Consider the following 23,443-nt stretch of genomic DNA (forward strand, 5'->3'; position numbering starts at 1 on the left):
AAAACATGCTGATTTCTCGACTTTTTATCGGTAAGAGGTAAAAATGTTTGAGTATATGATTGAGAAGGACTAATGTGCTTTGACCCTACGTCGAATTTTACCGCTCTCGATGCTTGCTGGGTGCATTTTGGCGAGCTCTGCTATTGGTTCGATTTGAAAAGCGCCCACGTGACTCAATACCCCGCCGTGCCTTTTAAATCTGAAATGTAAGAGACGTCCAGATACGCTGAAAAACTTGCTGATTTCTCGACTTTTCATCGGTAAGAGGTAAAAATGTTGGAGTATTATTGAGAAAGACTAATGTGCTTTGACCCTACGTCGAATTTTACCGATTTCGATGCATGCTAGGTGCATTTTTGGCGATCGAAAAAAAGTGTGTGGCAATGAAGTGACACCCCTTGGGTAATGTTAGGCTGTATTGAATTTGCAACGCACATGTATAGTTAGGCAGCAATGCACATGTATAGTTAGGCTGTATTGAATTTGCAACGCACATGTATCTGTGTATAGTTAGGCTGTGTTGAATTTGCGACGCACATGTAGGCCTATAGTTAGGCTGTGTTGAAATTTGCAGCGCATACTTTGTTCTTTTCTGCAAATAGTATCAACAACGACAACAACAATAACAACAACAATAACAACAAATTTACTGAGTCCAAATATATGTTTATTTATCTTCATTTTTAAATATTTAATCATCATCATCGTCATCATCGGAGATTGAATCCCCTGTGGATATACATACAGTGTAGCTCATTTATTTTATTATTTTTTGTCAGGCGACCACAATCTCTTCTGAACTTGGTGATCAAACAAAAAAGCCAATACCAGAGCACCCTGATGAAATTGAAACCAAAAATAACATCTTCACAGCATTTGAGGGAAGCATTATGTATCTCTGCTGTTTGGAAAGATTTTGAGAATGCCTGAAGAACATAAGGACCAGTCTCCATTTTGAAATAAATGCAACTTTCTTAGGGGGCCTTTCCATTGTTTTCATAAAATAGAACCCCCTAGGATTACCTTGCCTTGTAAAGTTGTTCTGTATGGGCCAAGTGTACTGCAGTCTTGCTAGATTTAGAACATTTATGATTCCTAGGATGGTGAAAAGTGATGTTGTAGTAATAATAAGATATGTACAGCCCTTTCCTGTTCCCAGCCAATCTCAACACCAGTACAAATTTGTCAGGTGGCTCGCATCCAAAGTTCGATGTAAGGTAACGGAAAAAATAATGACCTAAACTCTACAGAGTTCTTTGGAAAACATTGTCTCTCATAGTGATCGGGGCAGAATTCCTCCAAATTTAAATTTACTGAAAAATAAATTTTTAAATAGGAACACTTCTAGCTGAAATTCCCTTTACCTCAAAAACAAATTTGTAGAGAACATTTGGACACGCACACATAAAAAACACAGTGGAAATTAGCACTTGCCTTGGGAGTCTTGTTGATGAATAAAGACAAAACATACCTCCTAAGACCATGTTGAATAGGACTATACTTATTACCATGGCCAACGCATTTCATCTTGCAAAATACTTGAAATCTCCCATAAAATCAGATATAATAAAATATTCCATCACTGATACACTACTGGTATACACTAATTGCTTACCTGACAATTTCTTGTTCAAAGTAATGCCTTGTTTTCATTGACAGACAAAATGCTGCATATTTATTGACACCTGTAACCTGCATAGTAATTTATGTAACATTTGTTTTGCATAATTATTGCTCCATGATTGTAGAGAAAGGCAAACAACAATCAGGGCATAAAATATCCACACCAAAGGTAAGATTTATTTTGATTTTTAAGTCTTTCATGGATCATGGGAGACTAAAATATCAGTTACAATATCCATTTATCTGAATTGTCAGCAATATGTTTGGCATGGTGAAGCCTGCTCTCGAAACTTTAAATTTAAACAAGTTTACCCCTCAACCCTTTCATGTACATGGTTTGGCCAAAAGCCATTGTAATAATTGTAGACCTGTTTACAGGGTAACAGGGATGAAAATATTGATCCCATAAACCTTGACTGCTATGAATATTGCCTACACTGAACAAAATGTTTACATAACAAGTAGCCGTATGGGGTTGACTAAAAGAAATTCTTGGCAATTGTAAATTGTGTCAAAGTTTTTAAAATGGAAGATTTAGGGCACACTGCTGCAGATTGAGAGGTTTAAACATCTTGCTTTTCAAAACAATAAGAAATGCTGTTCACAGTTTTTCTGTTTACATGTACTGAGCAAATTGGAAGACTAAAATAGCTACATTATAATGATGAAGTCAAGCTTCAAACTGCGATATACACTCTAATTGATTTAAATAGTCTAATTGACTTGAAATAGTCTATTGTAGTCAGAAAGTGGGTCTTTATTTTTCAATGGTGGCAGTATGGGTTGTCTCTTGGTAAAACAGATACCTCTCTCCCTTAGGTCACTTGGTGGCGATATACACGATAGCTGCGACAGGAACAGAATCTAGACGCTCATCAGGAACTGTTCGTCAGCTGCCCTCGATTGCTGAAAGAAATATGAGAGGAAATTTGCAATGCAAAATTCTATGAAAAGTTTGAATACAGTAAAAGCTGATCAGTGATTTTGCTGATGTTTTAGGAATGAAGTAAGTAATTTTACCATTTCGCCATCATCAGGTTTGGTCTGAACCTTTTGTTATTGATAGTGATTTTTGGCCAGTTTACAGGAAAGTTGCAGTTACAGGTTACACATGATGTACAGCTATGTCTTTAAATAGATGAGGAGCAATTGAATAAAAAAAACCAGATTTTTCTTTCTGCCTACTGAGACAGCTAAGCAGTTGTTACAAAATATCTGTGATTCTACGGGTAATTCAAACACTACCTGTACAACAGTATCACAGTATTTGAAATTCACCTTTTGTATATGATCTTAGACTGCAAAGCAGATATGTAACAGCGATGACGAAAACATTACAGCTTCACCTTTTAACCGCTATGGTTGGGCCCAAACCCAGTATTATCAATGATGAATGTGGACCTGTTCACACAGAAATGGGGGTGAACAGCTAGGTCAACCCTTCCAACAATTATGGGGTATCCAAATCTACATATACTGTCAAAGATTTCAGATCAGGCGAGTCCGAGTCAGCAATGTTGACCCAGTATCAAACATGAGTTGCAATTTAAAATTTAGAAGTGCATATTTTTGTGTGGCTTCCAAGTGAAAATACAGGTGACATTGTTCCTTTGAAGGAACTTGTAATAGTTTTACTTATCACAATCTGTTGACGGCATTGAGTGGATCCATGTTCATAGCATTCTGCTGTCAGCTATTCAACTTTTCAGAAATCTCTCCCTTATTCACACAAAAAGATTTGCCATCCGTGTTTGTGTCTCTTGAAGTCTGAGCTCTTCCCTTTGGGCAAATGTTCATCTTTCTGGGTATCTCATCTTCCTAGCAATGTGCATGTCTTTCTCACATTCTGTCTGTCTGTCCTGTTCTCTATCCACCCATTCACAAAGTGAACCTATTCCCAACATCCCCTTCTTTCCATGGACATCCAATTGGTCAGGGAACACAATTTACTATTCCAATAGTGCATTCACCCTCAGTGCTGTAATTTTTCCCACCAAAATTTTAGTGCAACATTTTACCAAATTTTATGAATTTATCTGTAATATTTTTGATAATTTTGGATCAAAGGGACATCACATTTCATTGGGTACTGTTTTTCACCAAACATTTGGCAAAACTCTGACAAAAATTGACAAGGCTATATTTTATAAAGGCAACAAAAATTGACTGTGGCGCTCAAAGGGTTAATGCAGGGTTGAGCAGCATTGTTACCTCAGAAATTCTTTGTCTCTTGATAAATGTTTCATCTTCCTCAGCTTGTAGCTTCTCTTCCAATTTCCGTCTGTATCTGTGGGATAAAAAGAAACTTAACCCTTTGAACACTATGGTTTGGCCCAAATCAATTGTTATCAATGGTGATTGTGGACCTGTTTACCAGAATGTGGGAGAACAGCTTAAAATCTGACTGTGAAATGAGATATTTCTTTATGAACAGGTTCAACATTTTCAAAAGTTTGAGAGAATAATAACATATGCCGACAATGAACATTACACAGTCTACTCGTCTACCAGAGTTCAAATGATGTTTTTCTTTATTGTGTTGTCGTAATCTGTATCCCTTTTTTCTTAATATAATAATAATAATTTATTACTTGCTTGTAAATATAGGATTTACATCATTATTTATGGCAATAACAGTGTATTATAAAATAAGTTCAAACTTTAAAGATAAAGTATACAGTATGATAGCTAATAATAAATATAACTAGGCATTTCTTTGTTTACATAAAGTAAAAATGTAATCTGCAAATTGTTCATTAAAAGACATGAATGAATGAGGATTCAGTACGGAATTTGAGTTGTATAGTCGCATTTAGTTGAGTTACAGTAGATTCCTTGCTGTAATTCTGAAGCACGTAAAATAAATAGGGGTCTTAACCCTTCCCTGCCCCCATCACCAAAATAACTAAGGAATTATGTTTCTAATGTGTAAGCTTTTATTATTGACAGCCCCTAGTCTGATAGGAATCTCTCTCAGATCCAACTGATGATGGATGCTGGCATGATGGAGCACTATAAAAAAGTTGTACTTGAGTGTTCAATACATTTGCCATGGTTACAGATCCATATACAGTAATTATGCTAGTTTTAACAAGCTGCCACTTCTGATAGATATGTACGTATACAGAGTTCTAAAAATCCACATTGTCAATTAGGTTCACCCTTGTATAATTTGATCTGCATGATGGGCGGTAGAAATGATTAAAACTGACAACATTTCAACACTATTGGCAATGAATGATCTACATGTGGTTGCATTTTATTTGTTATTTTCCACGAATTGTAAAATTAATTTTCTTTATTTTAAATTTGTCCACTTTCAACTTTTTGGTCTGGCTATCCATTTCTACTTTCAATGACAAACAGTCACTCAATATCCAATGGATTTCAAAACCTGCAGTCACTGAAATTTGAATCACCGAATCAGATCTACCGTATTCAAAAGAGAAGCCAATCAAATGTATTCTTTGCAATCAAATTGTCCACTCACAGCTGCTGTTCTGTAACATCTTTCACACATGATACTCACATTTCACTCTCTGGGTTGAGTTCTTGGTTTCTACATCTCTCAAGTTTCTCTTCAAGATACTGTATTTTCCCAGCATCCAATGGGTCAATGTGTTTCACCATGTATCGTATTCCTATGGTGATAAATAATTGCAACAAAAATACATGATTCAGTTCTTACAGGATGGGTAGCATTGAACTTGGTCCTATGAAATACTGACCTTTGACCTAAATCTGCCCTGATGAACACACTGCAACTGTGACCTTTGAACTATTGACATTAAATGTACACTTTGAGAACTTGTCTTTATCCTGTTTACATCTCTTGGATCTCCAGCATTCATCAATTTACACATATGTAACGGAAAAAGCAGCTTTCACCACAATGGTTTAGCCCAAAACCCCACTGTTTTCAAGGGTCAATGTGGAGCTGTTTACACTGGGACTGCGGGTTAAAAAGTTTACTGAAGGTTCTACAAATATACAAACTCCATCTTTGGCCCAGAACAAATGAAAATTATAAAGTATGTCAAAAACTGTGAGAAATTCAGAAGTACATGTACATGATACACTCTGTAAAACCAAACAACTTGCTACAACTGTATGTTGTATTTTACAGGCAATGATGTCTATCACTTTTCATGATAAACTTTCTACCAGTGGAGTTCTGACCTATGATTCTCATTAGATCTGAAAACAGAGGGGCTGGGTGCACGCCGGTGGCAGGAATGAAACAGACAAATTTTTTCTATGTTCTGAAAATTGGCAAATTCATTTTCTCAGATTTTTCATGGCATGCATATTTTTATCTCTAAATTTCCGCACCTTTCATCACAAACCTTCATGCCAACATTTTTTGTGAAAAGCATTATGGCTGCAAAATTTTATTAGTAATTTTATTCTGATAAGCTCCCCAACCCCTTATTTCCATTCCATTTTGGACCAACCTCTTTCAAAGATCTAAGGACAGACCTCTTGAAGACTCATATCAGAAGTAAAACACACACTGTTGAAGTATAAAAATGTCATAAAATCTGAGACATACGTTTGATCTGTTCCACCGTCTGCTTCAGAAGATCTCTGTTGCCCTTGCCAACCAATGCCTCGGTGACATAACTGAAATCAACACATGACATACGGTACATTACCAACTGTGACAATGGGAGTTACTATACCACCATCTTTATTGATCAATGGCTTTCTTTACACAGTGCAACAGCATCACAGGCAAAAAACTAAATTTTGTAAAATTCTAGAGACAGGAACTCATTTGCTAGAGCTGTCCTGTGGTCTTCCAACGAAAGACAATAAAGCTGGTGAGTGTGCGGCAATTGTGTTTTCTCTCAGATTATGAACCCTGCACCTCCAAGTACTAGTATCTTTGTATTCTGTTAGCCTAATGTATAGTTCAAACAGGTGAGTATGAATGCGCCGGAGAATACACTTTTCTCAAGTGAAAAGGTTTTCTCCAAGCTTCATACTCACCTATTAGGCTCCCACCCACCTCCCTCACTATACTGATAACCTGGTGTATAAATTTGAGGTGATGGGCCCTCAGAACATAAACTGAGTGGTGATAAACTGAGTGACGTAGGGTGGGTGAGTTTATTTTTATCGACGGGTAAAACAGCTTGTAAGAGAACATAGCCGTATGTATAGTTCTAACAGGTGATTATGAGCGCCAGGAAAGTGTCATTCTCTCTGCTAAAAGTGTAACTTTACTAATATCAATGCCCCTCTGCTTGAATAAAGCTGAAGTATATATTACTTCAGCCTTTTTTAACTTTTCGTGAACCTTTACAAAACAATGTAACCCATTACTAGGGAATTTAACGCTTTGCATGTTCCAGTAGTTACAGATTATACCGTATAACTGAAAAATTTCAACTGGTGTGCAAACCTTTTACAACTAGAAATTGTTCATTCCAGTAAATGCCTCACAGGTGGAATTTTCATGAACATAAAATTTGGAAGATCTGTTCTCAAAACTGTCATTCCCTCAAACACCAACATTAGCATCTGTACTTTCACTATAATGTCACTTACATTTCTTGTTAAATTTATTCTGAAACCTGTTTACACTAACAAGTGATACAATGCCTTAGTACATCTTATACATGTATTCTCCCCCATCTTTTCAGAGTGTTCTCCTAAATGTTTAGACAAAATACACCATGAATGTCTTGTTTGCCAGTAAACATGAATTTTAAGTAAGCTAGGGCATGGATGTATTGAGATAGTATGGAGATATTTAGTGAAGGTTGTTAAAGGTACATCACTGTAAACATATACAATGCAAGATCCGAGGTACATGAATATTCCACATTGATTAACCCTTTGCACCCTGACCCCCTGGTACTCTATGACGTCATCGGACATTTCTGTCCAAGCTGGTTTTAAAGGGTTAAGGGTCATTAGCATAGAATTTTAATACCGAAACAATGCTAATTAATGTAATCTGCATATTTGAATATCATTATACCTTGCATCTTGCACTAATAGTGAAACAGAATCAGACAACAAAACAGAATTTCTCTTAAAGGTATGGAAATCGATCCCAGGGCCTAGGAGTGGCACATGTAAAACAGTGTGTATCTTTGCGTCAGAGGCGGAATATACTATGTGGTATCTATTTATCCAGGAAATCTTAATCCCGACTGCTATGTTTGTACGCATATAGAGCCAGCCAACGTTAGGGACACAAAAAACATTACGGGGAACAAACAGGCAGTGGCTTTGAACAAAATCAATGTACCCGGTACTTCACCGATATTCGTAGCTTGACGCACTTTGAACATAGCTCGTAACAAGGGACAGAGGAAAGCCCATGGAACTACGTGTACAACTATAACAGCCACTCATGTAGTTGGTGCACAGTGGAGATTTTTTGGCTCAACAACTTTGACGGATGATGGACTGACCTTTCCCACTGCAAGCCACTTATTATCTTACTCGATTCAGCACAAAATTTTCGTATTGACTGTTGACGCGGTGTTTACAGTTGTTACGTGGTGGCAAATCCTAGTCGAATCAACGACTGTTGCGTAAACAGTCACTGAATAAACTGTGCACGCATTTACGAGCACTGTATATTTTTACCGTTTTTAATCGAAAACCGTCCGTATACACGTATGACGGTGACAAAAAGAACACAAGGAATCTGGCATACATTGTTACTATACTGAATTACTTTGACCAAAATATTCACCTAAATTCTGAACGATGATCATACAGAACTCTGGAGGTTTCGGACTAAGCGACCCCAAACCGATCGGATCTCTGAACAACAAGGCCAAGGAAATTCTCTTGGAGCATCTCTTGTTAACCTGGAACACTCTTCTCCGCCTCGGTTTCATACCAAGTGTGGAGAAATCGTCTCTGACACCGTCACAGGACATGGTTTTCAACTGTACCGGGCTCGACGTCTACTCTGTCAGCGTCAACTCAAACTTTCATTCCAGACAACTTTACCCAACAAACTGGTAATATACTAAATTTACGTTGAAAAAAATTCAAACTGTGTATCGTATTAAAAAAACTTACCGGGGCCACGGAGCAAATTAAAAAGCCAACAAACCCCAACAGAAACATTGGAATGATCATTAGTGTGCAAGGTCGCTGTATTATATGTCAGGGTAAAAAAATTCTAGCTTGTTCAGGACGGTGCAAAAGGCGGGGCAGAATTAGACAAGATTACGACCAATGTGTTACCGCCGATGGTACATAACGTACTGTTGATAGCAGGTAGTTCGGTGTCCAGTGATAAACACGATTCCTAATATACCACGGCTGTTGATTTGAACTGCCTCCGATTGAAAATTGTCAATACAAAGACATGATGTCAATAATTTTGCGAGATTATAAGTACCCGCTGTCTTCTCGCCAAATAGCTGCGATCAAGATTATTATGATAGCCGCCGAACACCTGCTTGCTCTTCTTATACACAACGTGTAAAAAATGGGTTATTCCTGCTGAGAAATACGACAGCAAATATTGCAATGTGAATTTCTTACTATCTTCCTCGCAATGGTTTTGCATCTGTGTCTATTTTACCATGGTTACTGGACCATTTCTGACGATTTTTACTGACAAAGAATCAGTTCACACTTATCGTGGGAACACATTGCAAACACGTTCAAAAAATTTTCATCACATGAAAGATTACCGTAATCCCCGTTCCAAAGATGTAGGAAATGTATAATTGGTTGTTTATCATGAACAATCCCGAACTGCAGCCTCTAAATACAAAATGATTTTTCTTCTGAACAACAACTGTTCCCGACAACTTTACAATCGCACTCCGGTCATCACATGACTGTTGTAACCGTACATGTGCTGCCGCCAATGGAGAATCAAAAAATCAAAAGTCAACCAGATATGAACTGTAAATGCTCACGTGTTTCATTATATATTGAAGTTATGTGTAAATTTGAACCTTTGCCACATGTTTGCAACTTCATTGAAATTATTATGATCAACATAATGAACAATAATCACCGCCGATTAATTCTAAAAGGCCATGAAGTATACAAATATGTAATTAGCTGAAATAAAAATATTAAAGTAATTTTACTGCTCTTATTGTATCACCACTTTATCTAGCAAGTGTAATTACCGTTGGCCAAGTCCTTCAAGCCACATATGCCGAGCTGTGAAAGCTCATTAGATATGCAAATAAATAAGCTGACATGAAAATGTGAAATGACTTTCGATATTGTTTTGATCTAGTACCTGGTATAATCATCAATGTACATAGCATGTTTTGCCAACTTTGATCAAGTAAATGCCGGTATATATCCTAATAAGCAAAGTTAATTAAATATGTAAATTAGGAAGTGGCTTTAGTAAAAATGCTTAGTGATTGTCAGTAATATTGTATCATGGAATCTGCAATATGTGTAGCAACTTTTGTCAACTTTGGTCAAGTCAATTCAGACATATATCTCTAATTAGGAAAGTTCATTAAATATGAAAATTAGGAATTGGCTGAAGAGAAAGTGCTTGATGACTTTCAATAATATGAATTATAGAGTCTTTAATATACATAGTAAGTTTCATCAATTTTGATCAAGTCCATTAAGATAAACATAGGGCCAAATAAGTCCCTGAAGCTACTATAGACATGGATACAAAATTAAGTATTTCCTGACTGTATGAAATTATCTCACTAAGGTCATCCTAGGGACATGTAAACCAAATATAAGCTGTCTGACCAGCGGTTTTAAAAAAACAAGCGACTCAACAGTTGACAGAGCTCTGCTGTGTTATGTAGAGAATAACCTTTTGTGACACATGTATTGATGAAGAAGGTGGATATCTTTGATAGCTCATTTCTGGATGGCCTGACCAAAAATGGAAAAAAATTCCGTAATAATACAGATTTGCATATTTCATCAGACTATATTAGTCTATAATAGCAAATAAACGAGAGTTAATTGCATTCTAATTAGAGTAACAAGACTTGTTTAAATCAAGATTTACGTCATAAAAAACAGCATATCTGTCAGGTTATAAAGAATCTTGAGCTGGTTACCTTTATCAGTATTTTCATCCTATTAACCAAGCACATTTTAACTTTCAAATTAACATCGTAAGTTCTGTTGAATAAGTTGAGCCTGTAGGTAATCAGAGAAAGCACAAAGAAGAGACAAATGTTTGAAACTTAAGAAGTTCAAGGTCATCAAAAGCATTATAATGGATCATGTTACACCTTCATTGCACTGTTTACACAGATTGCATAATTGCTATAAATAGCACATGAGGAATCTTACAGCCCCGCTTTACCATAAAACCCTATCACTTTGACCACTCTTTTAATTGACCACTCTTTTTTTTCCTCAAAAAGTAATCTTATTTTATCCTTTCCAAGTCAACCATAAATGGAAATTAGAACTTTCTCTATCTCTATTTATTTGACCACCCTATCATGACAAACTATTATGAGCAATTTCTTTTAGATAAAATAAATGGTGGTTCAGAATGTATCAAAGTTGGGATTCAGGAAAGTTGCCTTTACATGTTTTAATCCTCAATTCACTATGAACTGTCAAAAAAGTTGAACTTTCTGATAATTCCACACCAAAATTATTTGGCTTTGATGATTTCCTAATTAATTCAATTATTTAAAATCATATTAATTATTTTTCTGGGTGAATTGATAGGGTTTATACAGTACAAGAATTAAATACAATGTAAGTCAAACTTTGACCAACAATGACAAAAAAATTCCTTAAAAATACACATTTGCATATTTCATCACAATTTTAACAATCTAAGTTGGGTTATCCTAGGGACCTGTATACCAAATAACAAAGCTGTCTGACCAGCGGTTATGAAGAAGAATATTTTAACCAAAACACCTTTTTTGGCATTAATTTGCCTATTTTCAACAATATCAAAAAATTAAGAAAACAGTTTCTCAAAATCATATTTTTCATCTACACAACAAATATCAAATCAGTAAGTACTGCGGTTCTCAAGATATTTGAGTGGACAGACGCCTCACAAACGGACATACATACATACATACATACATACATACATACATACATACATACATACAGACTGACGACGGACGCCGGACGGATACCCATCCCAATAGCTTCTATAGACTATAGTCTATAGTAGCTAAATATACCTAATTATGAAAATTCATTTAATATTAAAATTAGGTTTTGGCTGAAGTAAAAATGTCTTTTGACTTTCAATAATGTTATATCACAGTATCTTTGATGTATATAGTAAGTTTCAACAACTACAATCAAGTTAATTCAGATATATATCCCTAATTGGGAAAGTTCATTAAATATGCAAATTCGGAATTGGCTGAAGTAAAAATGTTTAATGACTTTCAAAAATGTTGTATCATAGTGGCTTCAATACATGTAGCAAGTTTCATCAACTTTGGTCCAGTCATTTCAATATATATTCCTAATTAACAAAGTTCATGAAATATGCAAATTAGGAATTGGCTGAAATTAAACGCTTAATGACTTTCAATAATGTTAAATCATAGTATCTTTAATATACATGCCAAGTTTGGTTAATTTTGATCAAGTCAAATCAGACATATATTCCTAGTTAGGAAAGTTCATTAAATATGCAAATTAGCATTTATCTTTCATGTCACCCTTAATGGTTCCCACTGCTGATATATCTTGGTGTGATCAACATTTGTAGCAAATCTCATCAAATTTTGTGCAGTCGTTTTTAATATATATCCATTTTTTCTAAAATCATTAATTATGCAAATGAGCAAAAAGCATGCAAGCCAGACCCACCAAAAACTAATCAGTTCTTGCCATTTGCTAACTGAATATATGTACCAGATTTGATTCTGATCTGATAAGCCGTTTTTGAGATAATGGACCAACAGACAGACAGACAGACACACACACAGACGGACAGACAGACAGACAGACAGACAGACATCGCTGCGACATATGCCCACGTGTGTAAACACGTGAGCAAAAAAGTATAGAAAAAAATATCAATATCCAAGCAATGTAAAACAGAGTAATTTTGATAGGGTCAATTTATTGTATATTATAAAAAATCTCCAGGCCACTCGGAACATCGTAAGATTATGATCTCACTCGTTCGAATACTACACTCACACGGTAGGGTAAAACTGGGAACTCAGATCGTTATATACTGCTTCCGCCAAGCGAATCCGCTTAGCTAAAGATGGTAAAATGACCATAATTATTATTGCTAGTCTCTGTAAATTTTGCCGACTATTCGTTAGTAGTTGTCAAATTTCTTGAGTTTGTCCGAAAACTATTTCAGTGAATGACGTAAGGTTCAAGACATGTGAGTGCGAACGCAATATCGATATCGGGAAAGCAAAATCTAGACAATCGAGGAAGAACATAAGAGTCTATTACATGTAATCTGCGAATTAAATGAATCCTAGGTTACTATGAAAGTAAAAAAGGTAATTTTGTGCCCTGGTTGGGAAAGAAAAATTGATCAAAAAAACGTCAGATAATATTAGAGCAATTTAGTAAAAAACAAGCTCAGAAAAACGTGTAGAGAAGAACGACATCACGGCGATCTTTAGACCTTTCATCATGTTTCAGTCTGAATGTCAACATTTGATGTTATATATATAATCTATTTCAAGTGTCTCTTTTGGTCAAATCCGACAGAGATGAGTCAATCGCGATTAAGTTTCATCGCCCCGACCCGACAGGAAATAATGCAGCTCATGGGCACCTGCATAATCGTGGCATGAACGTATCCAATGGGCGTCCACTGCCTCGGCCATTGACCATGCATCGCCAGCAAACAACGGTTTTAGACGTCACGAGAGCATTCTTTTCGCACTCTGTGAGCGGTTGAGTAATTTGGGTAGGCAATTGGATTTGGATCGGACTCGAGTTGATTTCGGCCGAAAACAGTCAGAAAAGTACTTGTTCGTGCTCCGTCCAAATTGGATCCGCATGTTGCCGGTTTTGTCCATGGCAATCAGCAGAGCCGTGGTGGGAGGCCGTATAACGCCGGGAACACACGGCATCGTACGCAGGGCTAGGCCACTATATACTTCCAAAAGAGATCTATCATAAAATATCGTACTGCAGGTCAACATACACATCACCCATTGTACACAGATCAACAAACAAACAGGGAGAGGCAATCTGCTTGAAACCATGAAGCAGTCCGTTTGTGTCTGAACTCATCTGAGACTCGTGTTCAGTAACCGTTGGTCAAGTATTTTGCTCAGTGGTAAGAATCGTTTATTCATTGTTGACATCGTAATCGATCCGATGTACACATCAAATGTTTGATCGTTTGCACCTTTTCGCGTCCCCTCGTGATTGGCAGCTGTTTGAATGCTTTCATCTATTGTTCTGTGGACGCTTTGAACACAACATCGAAGCAGTTTTGGCATCAAAAATCAACTTAAAATTGAAAAAAATGAGAGAATTTCACCAATAAGGTGATGCAACAAGTATTCACAAAACGTAATATGTTGGAACAGTGCTTTAATTTACACCATGGTTGTTGAAAGCTCCAGATTTTCGGGAGCATTCGTTGACGCTGTTACCATACGCCACTCATATTGGATTATGAATGCCCAGGGAGATAGGGGGTATTTATAGGCTCCCCCTGCCTTTAACTTGTAATCATGATTTTAGGAAAGGTATAATGGTCAAACTTTGCTATGAACAATTGCTTTCACGACCAGTTTTCTGCTTTGAAAAAGTCAAAAGTCTTCTTGACAAATGTCAGAGGGTAACTATTCTTGAAAAATGTCAGTACATTTATAATTCATATCACAATACACACTGTGTCAGTCAACAAGCATATTGTACACAAGTCTACCACTTGAGGGCTCCCTTCAATTTGGCCAGCCACCACACCACAACATCCCTGAAGGAAGTCAGCAATACCAATTCATAGAAGAATTATGCAACCCACTTTGAACAAATCATTTAAAAAAAAAAAGTTTACACAAGTCTTAAACTGTAAAGAACTTGTTCGTAAATCTTTTGCACTTTGTGCTCAAATGTAATTTTAAATTTAATGAACTTCCTCTTGTTTTTCTATTTCAACAATTTTTCTTTCATGGCTAAAAACTGTGCATTTGTTTATAATCCAAGCTCACTAACTTGCAAAACTTAATTACCACTCTTTTCGTGATAAGTTACAGATACTTAAACTCATTAAAATTACAATTTTTCCTTTCAAACCTGACACAGAGAGAAATGGTTTACCTTTCAGATGCATCAATTAAGAATGAAAAATGTCTTGTCATCAATGTACATGAAATATCAGTTCATGTTGTTTTCTCATACAGACTTCTCTAAAGAAAACAATTAAGGATCAGATTTTTGTCATTGTGTATACAGTACTTGGAATTTCACAACGAATGATTTGCCAACCAGACTTTCAATATTGCAAACATACCTATATAAATCAGTAAATCAGTATACATATGTAGGTATAGTTTTTACACCAAATGGAAAATTCAAGCAGAATCAGTTTACTCTTAAAAATAAAGCAATGAAAGCTTTATTCAGGATCAAAAACTCAATTTTAAGTGAAAAGATGTTGAGTCCAAAGCTTTGTTTGAAAGTCTTTGATACGTTAATTGTCCCAATTCTATCTTATGCTTCAGAAATCTGGGCAACAGAAATTACAAGTACTGATAATTGTCTTGAAGGTCTGTGTATGTCTTATTACAGATTTATCTTGGGAGTGAGTAAACGTACTCCACTTGAAGGGATAAGAGCAGAATTGGGCAGATTTCCATTAAAGATCAATCTTTATATGTCTGTCATTAAATATTGGTGTAGGTTAAATAGTTTACCAGGAAATCATATTCTGAAACAGGCACTTCAAGAAAACATAGATATAAATTCTCCTTGGGCAAATTTTATTCTTTGTAATTTGGGAAGTTACAATCATATGAATGTCTTCAACTCCTTAAGAGTGACATCATATGCCCAGTTAAACAAGAAATTAAAAAGGAAGATATCAAGCGAGTATTTGAATTCTTGGAGAGAGAATATGTCAAACGATACAAGAAAAAAACGGTGGTGGTAATAAATTGCGTACATATAGAACTTTCAAGACCGGATTTTATTTTTGAAAAATACTTAAATAATTTGTCAAATTTTACTCTTCGCAGAGCTTTATTGAAATTAAGATTGAGTGATCATAGTTTAAATATTGAATTGGGTAGGAAAAGTAAGCCAAAATTGCCTTTGAAAGATAGACTTTGTCTCAGATGTGATAGCAACGAAATAGATGATGAGTTTCATTTATTATTCTCATGTAAAAAGTTTATCACTGAACGAGTTTTATTGTTACAGGAAAGTGGAATAGATTGCTCCACTTTTTCCGGTGTCACACAAAAAGAAACGGCCCTTAAAAGGGTTATGGAGTATAATTTTCTAGATCTTGCTATATTCTTGAAGAACACTGATTTGTGCTGACCCTCCAGTAGCCTTCCCACTGTTAAACAGTTTGCTTATTGTACAACTTGGATACTTTGTTGTCCTCTTGTAAGTGTTCAGTTTTGTACTTTGTCCAATTTTGGAATGTATCATACCACACTCTCTGCTAGTGTGAGTTGAGTATAATAAAGACTGATTGATTGATTATATCGCCGATATATCTCTGATAATATTAAAGTTACATACCCAGAGACCGTGCCAAAATAACCAACTGAATGACACAATTCCTGGCTGGTACCATGCATTTCATTCAATTATGGGCGCGAAGCTTAATACTCTTGACACCAAAACAAATCCATCTTACATCCCCCATTCCCTCCCTGAAGAAACTCACCTGTCCTCAAAAGCTCTAGGCAACATTGATATCTTCAATGCTATTGTTTGAGAAATGACCTCTGACCCTAGCCACATATATGTACATGTATTCAATAGAGTTGATCGCTTGATCAAGAAGTAGGTTATCAAGAACACCTTATGTTAGTGTAAAGTGCTGTAAATGCACTAGTTCAGAACATTAACAACTCATTGGTCACATGACACCATGAACTATATCTGCAATGCTAAGGGTCCCTATCTGCTATCAGCTCTGTACCCGTCTATGGCTGCCACTGTTACTGACACACCTATGCACAATGGCTGCTGCTTCTGAATGCAAAGTTTTGGAAGAAATCGGTGAAGATTTCCTGTGTTGTACCATCTGTCTGGAGCAGTTCAAGTCTCCTAAAATTCTACCATGTCTGCATACATTCTGTGAGCAGTGTTTAGTCACACTGGTTGAGAAGACTGGATCTCTAAACTGTCCAGACTGTCGACAGAAATATCAGCTTCCTGTTGGAGGAGTGCCAGCGATAAAGGGCAACTTCTTTATGAGCAATCTGATTGAGATATTCAAGCAACGACTGGACTCTATGCAAGGAACAGAGACCAAATGTGAAGCTTGCCAAGAGAATATGGCAACTCACAGGTGTGTGGAGTGCAGACATTATCTCTGTAAGAACTGTGTTAAAGTGCATAGAAAACTGCCAATTACACAGACACATCAACTAATGACCATTGAAGAATATGAAACAGCAATGACAACCAGTCCTGTTACACTTCAAGCAGTGGATATTGTAATTTTCACATAAAGAATGAGGTCAAATTCTACTGTGAAACCTGTCAGGTACCTGTCTGTACAGACTGCACCATAGTCAAACACCGCATACCAGAACATGTACACAGAGACTTGAAAGATGCAGCAGATGAGTATCTTACAGAATTGAAAGCCATGGTTGACAAACTGAAAGTGAAAGAACAGGAAGCTGAAAAGAACAAAACCCTGGCCAAGCAGATACACACTGATCTTACAGAGCAGTGCAGCAGAGAAGAAAGGAAGGTGAGAATGAAAGCAGAAGAAATCATCAAGAAAATAAAGAGAGAAGCGCAGAGACTGATAGATGAATTGAAAAACAATTACAAAATGAAAATCAAGAGAGCAGCTGTTGATATTGATGAGATGGAATTAAAACATGGTAACATTAAGAGCGCCGCCAATTACATAGAGACACTGATGCATCATGGGAATGCTGCTCAACTTCTCTCAACAAAGGGTGATGTTGGTACTCGTATTAAACAACTGATTACCATGGAAACAATAGCAAAGGTTGAACATGAGGACTTCGTATTCACAACAAATGATGAAATCTCTGAGCATGGATTTCTAGGAATACTGAAATCTGATGTGTGTATGTCAAAGTGTACAGTTGAAAACATTCCAAAACAACTCCTGAAAGGTGACTCTGCAGACCTACTGATCACAACCAGAGATTCCACAGGAAACCAAGTCATCCCAAAACAACAAGTGAAAGCCAAGGTAAGAAAACCTGATGCATCATGGGAAGACCTCAACGTAGTTAATAACAGAGATGGTACACACAGTGTTACAGTGGCTGGACAATTGGATGGAAAATATCAAGTTACCATGACAATAGGAGATCAACCAATACCAGGCTGTCCTGTCATCATACCTGTCATCAAAGGATTGGTGAAGACCATTGGCAGTGAAGGAAGTGCTGAGGGACAGTACAGCTATCCCTATGGTGTGGCCATAAACAAACACAGAGACACTGTCACTGCTGACACACACAATAATAGGTTGCAGATAACCACCAGAGAAGGAAGATTTAAGAAAATATTGGAATTCAATCAGTTTGAAAAGTTTTTCAAACCATGTGATATAGCTGTATCATCTGATAATACATACTATAGTTTAGATGACAGCAATAAGCAAGTAGTTGTCAGTAACGAGAATGAACATGTCATCAGATGCTTTGGACAAAATGAGTTGAAAGATCCACGTGGCATTGGGATTAGTCCTGTAGATGGCAATGTCTATGTGACAGACTTTGGTGGGCATTGTGTCAGGGTTTATACACAACTTGGTAAATACATAAAGTCATTTGGGTCAGAAGGTAAAGGTCAAGGGCAATTCAATTGTCCCTGGGGTGTAGTCATTTCAAGTAGTGGAATGGTATTTGTAGCAGACTGCATTAACAATCGTATCCAGGTATTCAACGCACATGACCAGTATTTGTATTCCTTTGATTGTCAGAGTGGGGATGGTAAGATGAGATACGCCCAGGGAGTAGCAATTGAAAATGATAAATATGTCTATGTTACTACTGATACCCCTAGTAGTATACTGAAGTTTGAGAGTAGTGGTAAGTTTGTTTGTCGTATTGATAGTGATAGGGATGGGCTGAACTACCCCATTGGTATAGCACTGACAGATGATGTACCTTGCAGGGTTGTTGTAGCTGATAACAACAACCACTGCATCAAAGTGTTTGTACAGTGATAACATCACAATAAATTGTACCAGATTGTGTTTTGTTGATTGACATTGGTTACAGCAGAGATGGAAAAGTGGAATATTAAATGAGGTGATTAAAGATCATAAATGGATGAGTTATTTAAATATTTTATCATCATTTGCAAACAACACAATCAAAATACACTGTTAGTTTTGCAGCATTTTGAAAAAAATTGCACTTTCAACAGTATTGGGGTTTTTTGCTGTAAACAATTTCAGAACATGTAAAAATACCAAAAGAACTAGCCTTTTTTCCATATTTTAATAGAAGTTCCTTAAAGATTGTGAGAATTAGTTTTAAGTTTCCGATTGTTTGACAAAAACACTTTTCTCTTTGTACTGGTACTTTAATTGGTTGTTGATACAAGTACAACATTGTCAAGAAATGTGATTATAGTCTGTTGAAGTATGCTTTCTTGTTCACTTTGAAAATTTCCATGCACCAATTATTTTTTTAAGTCAATGACTGTTTCATGATGTGAATTGAAAATATTCCTGTATTTCATTGCCAGTATTTGTAGTGTGTGCAGTTTTGTATTAATTGACACTTTGGTTTCTCTGACAATGCCAGCACATCTACTAGTTTTACTGCCAGACTCAAAAGGGCTGTACATAGAGTTCAGGCATAAGTGGTTGGCTACAAAATTTTACCGTATACATTTTACAGTCATATGGGTCTTTGCTAAGGCACATGTACTTTGCTAAGGCACATGTACTTTGCTAAGGCACATGTAGAAGTACAAAGTACTGCAGTCTTTTTCTGCTAAATCAAATGTAAGCAGTCCCATATTTGAAAGTGATAAAAACATGAAAACTGAAGAAAACAATCTAACTGAGAATTTGTTGAATTTTTATGAAATTTTGTGCAAAGCTGCAAAATAATGTGCAAAAAAATTATCAATATAAAATGACATTGAAAGTGGATTGTTCAAAATAATTTTATCTTCAACATGATTTGAACTATTTTGGGATTATTGGATTTTTATATTTTTCAAATTTCTCAAAAGTGTTAGGTGCCGTGTAGCTAAATGTTGTAATATTGCAAATTACTCATAAAAACAAGTGTGTAATGTAAAAAGAAAAGCAGATGAGATTACATTTTTAGATTAAATTGACATTACTTCATCATCCAATTATCTCAAATAAGTTCCAATTGTGTTCTTCATATTGTATTAAATTACAATGCGGGTAAAGACATAGACAACAATGTTTTATGCAATGTTTAGTTTTGTTCTTGCTATACTGCACTTTCCGAAGTGTGTTGTTATGCAATCAAGTGGTTTAAGTGATTATAACAGGTAGGACTGCCTTTTGGCCACCAAGTATACATGGTTGGCAAGAAAATTTCATTGGTACCTCATGTTAGGGTTATATATGAAGGTCTTTGCTTGGGTGAATGATATGTTGAAAGCGATGCCATGTTTTTTATGATGTCATATGTTTCCATATGCAAACCTGACAAGATATGCAAATTGAAAGCAATATAACTGCTAAAGATTTGGGTCAATTCTTATGAAATTGGTGGAAAGTGCAAATTAATATGACCAACTAGACTTGCTCAACACGCTAATGGTAGGCTGTTGCGCTGATCGTGGGTGTGAACGCCTTGGCCAGCTAGTAACTCAGCTACTGAGAAAAGCCAGGCGACTGGGGCCAGTCTAATGACTGACCTAAATGTTGAGAATATATTATGATGGAAAATAATTTTAATATTTTTAACTCTAATTTTTGTTTTAAATTTCATGGTTCATTCTACCCTCTAGGGATTGCTTTCGGGCATCCAAGAACAAAGTTTGTCAATTTCTTTTTATGGAGGTCAAAATTTTCACAATATATGTCCAATCACCAACTGCAGGAGAAAAACATTACTTACATGATCCACTTAGGATGGTAGTTCATGACAGTATTATGGATGTAAAACCTCTTCAAGTAGGTACAAGCAGTTGCCTGCAGAGATAATGAAATATACAACAATAAGACACAAATATGAAATATACAACGAGACAGAGATATGAAATATACAACGAGACAGAGATATAACAGTCAGACAAATACAGATACATTTATAAATAGGAATTGTTAATCAAATTTAAAGGGAGGTGTTGGAATCAAACAAAACAGATCCAAATATGTTTTGGCATAATTACACAATGTAAAATATATTTCTGCAAGCTTATAATGTCTTTGGATGGTGCATAATTTTAAAAAAACTTACCAACCAAATCAGAACAGCATTGAGATCACAAGTAAAAGTTACATTCATTGGGTTAAGCAGTGCACACTTCTGAAAAATTCATTTCTCCAGCAAAAGGTGATGAATTCTGTTATTGTTTTCCTGTTAAACAATTGGACGTCTGAAAGGTAAGCTAATAAAGTTCTAGGATAGTTACCCATGGACACTTAACCAAACCCTATCCTCAATTAGTAAGGGATAATTTTCCAGGGGGTGACTGTCCTCATACCATGCAGAAGACCGGTCAAGCTGATTGAGTTCTAGGACAGACACCCCTGGAAAATTACTCTCTTACGTGTGAATTATCTGGGCAGTAATGTGTAAGGGTAATTGTCCTGATACCAGAAACAGGAATAATAAAATGCTATTGGGATATCCTATCCATAATGATATGATCCTACATTTTTATTCCAGGAAAGATTCCTCACTGGGAATAGTTGTCCATACTCTGATGAAGAGGAGACCTGCATGAGTATACATCACAAAGAAATACATGTATGTTATTTTTGAAGATTCCAAAGAATGGTCAGGGAGAAAATGTGAAAATGCATGAAAATGTCCCGCCCTAATACATGAAAAAACCCAAATAATATGTAAAAATCAAATATCTTATATCCTTTTTCTGCAGATATTTGTGACCGCAAGAATTTTGATTATATTTGTTAACTGCCAAATTATTTTTGTTTTGTAGGAACCTACTTACAATTGTGTTTGCAGTAACATAAGGCTGGTTCTGATTGGTCCAGAGCTAAGCCTTGCTTTTGTTTGAAGTACTGCATAAACCAATCATGTTGGACTTTTTATGATGAGAAAATTAAATACAAATTTATACATTGTCAAACAAGCGAAATGATTTTCAAGACACCTTATGTGATTTTTATGAAGTATTGAAAGATCCAGTTAGTATTTGGCAAAAATACAGCATCACATTATTGTAGAAATAGTGTTTGTAGATATTTAGTAATGGTTCATGTACATGTATATTGTATGTTTTAACAGGCTGGACTAGCATCTCTCATATCATCATTTACCTTCTTGTGAAAAAAAAGAAAATGCAGAGATTAAGATGCATCTTTGAAATAAATATAACTTTATTTCCATGATATACATACAGTGTTGTTCATTTATTTTATAATTTTTGTCAGGCTTCCATAATCTCATCTGAATTTGGTGGTCAAAATAAAAAAGCCAATATCACAGCACCCTAATGAAATCAGAAATAACAACTTCACAGCATTTGAGGGAAGCATTATGTATCTCTCCTGTTTGGAAAGATTTTGAGTGTTCCTGAAGAACATGAGGACCAATCTCCATTTTGAAATAAATGCAACTGTCTTAGGGGGCCTTTCCATTGTTTTCATAAAATAGAACCCCTAGGACTACCTTGCCTTGTATAGTTGTTCTGTATCGGCCAAGCATACTGCAGTCGTGCTTGATTTAGATGATATATGATTCCTACGATGGTGAAAAAGTGTTGCTGTAGTAATAATAAGATATGTACAGCCCTTTCCTGTTCCTAGCCAAGCTCCACACCGGTACAAAATTTATCAAGTGTCTGGCAAGAGATAGCATCAAAAGTTCAATGTAAGGTAACGGAAAAAATAATGACCTTAACTCTACAGCTCCTTGGAAAACTTTGTCTCTCATAGTGATTGGGGCAAAATTCCTCTGAATTGAAATTTACTGAAAAGTAGATTTTTAAATAGGAACACTTCTAGCTGAAATTCCCTTTACCTCAAAAAAATTTGTAGCGAACATTTGGACACGAACACATAAAAAACAGTGGAAATTAGCACTTGCCTTGGGGGGTCTTGTTGATGATTAAAGACAAAACATACCCCCCAAGATTATATTGAATAGAACTATACTTAGCACCCTGGCCCAAGCATTCTTCCATCTTGCCAAAACACTTGAAATCTCTCCCAATAAAATCTGATATAATAAAATATTCCATCACTGATACACTACTGGTATACACTAATTGCTTACCTGACAATTTCTCGTTCAAAGTAATGCCTTGTTTTCATTGACAGACAAAATGCTGCATATTTATTGACACCTGTAACCTGCATAGTAATTTATGTAACATTTGTTTTGCATAATTATTGCTCCATGATTGTAGAGAAAGGCAAACAACAATCAGGGCATAAAATATCCACACCAAAGGTAAGATTTATTTTGATTTTTAAGTCTTTTATGGATCATGAGAGACTAAAATATCAGTTACAATATCCATTTATCTGAATTGTCAGCAATATGTTTGG

At 36.0% G+C, this 23,443-nt stretch overlaps 1 protein-coding gene across 1 annotated transcript; it reads right to left on the bottom strand.

Annotated features, from left to right (window-relative positions):
- Window positions 1-713: 713 nt before the first annotated feature.
- LOC139123514 (cyclin-H-like) lies at window positions 714-20,909 on the bottom strand. Its single transcript, XM_070689682.1, has 5 exons — window positions 20,820-20,909; window positions 6,176-6,246; window positions 5,153-5,264; window positions 3,835-3,910; window positions 714-2,529 (listed from the first exon to the last, which is right to left on the bottom strand). Exons 1-5 carry the CDS (start codon window positions 20,843-20,845, stop codon window positions 2,488-2,490), a joined length of 327 nt encoding a protein of 108 aa, XP_070545783.1. The 5' UTR covers window positions 20,846-20,909; the 3' UTR covers window positions 714-2,487.
- Window positions 20,910-23,443: the final 2,534 nt, after the last annotated feature.

Source organism: Ptychodera flava (genome assembly GCF_041260155.1).
Source record: "Ptychodera flava strain L36383 chromosome 23 unlocalized genomic scaffold, AS_Pfla_20210202 Scaffold_23__1_contigs__length_28996876_pilon, whole genome shotgun sequence".
Taxonomy (NCBI): domain Eukaryota; kingdom Metazoa; phylum Hemichordata; class Enteropneusta; family Ptychoderidae; genus Ptychodera; species Ptychodera flava.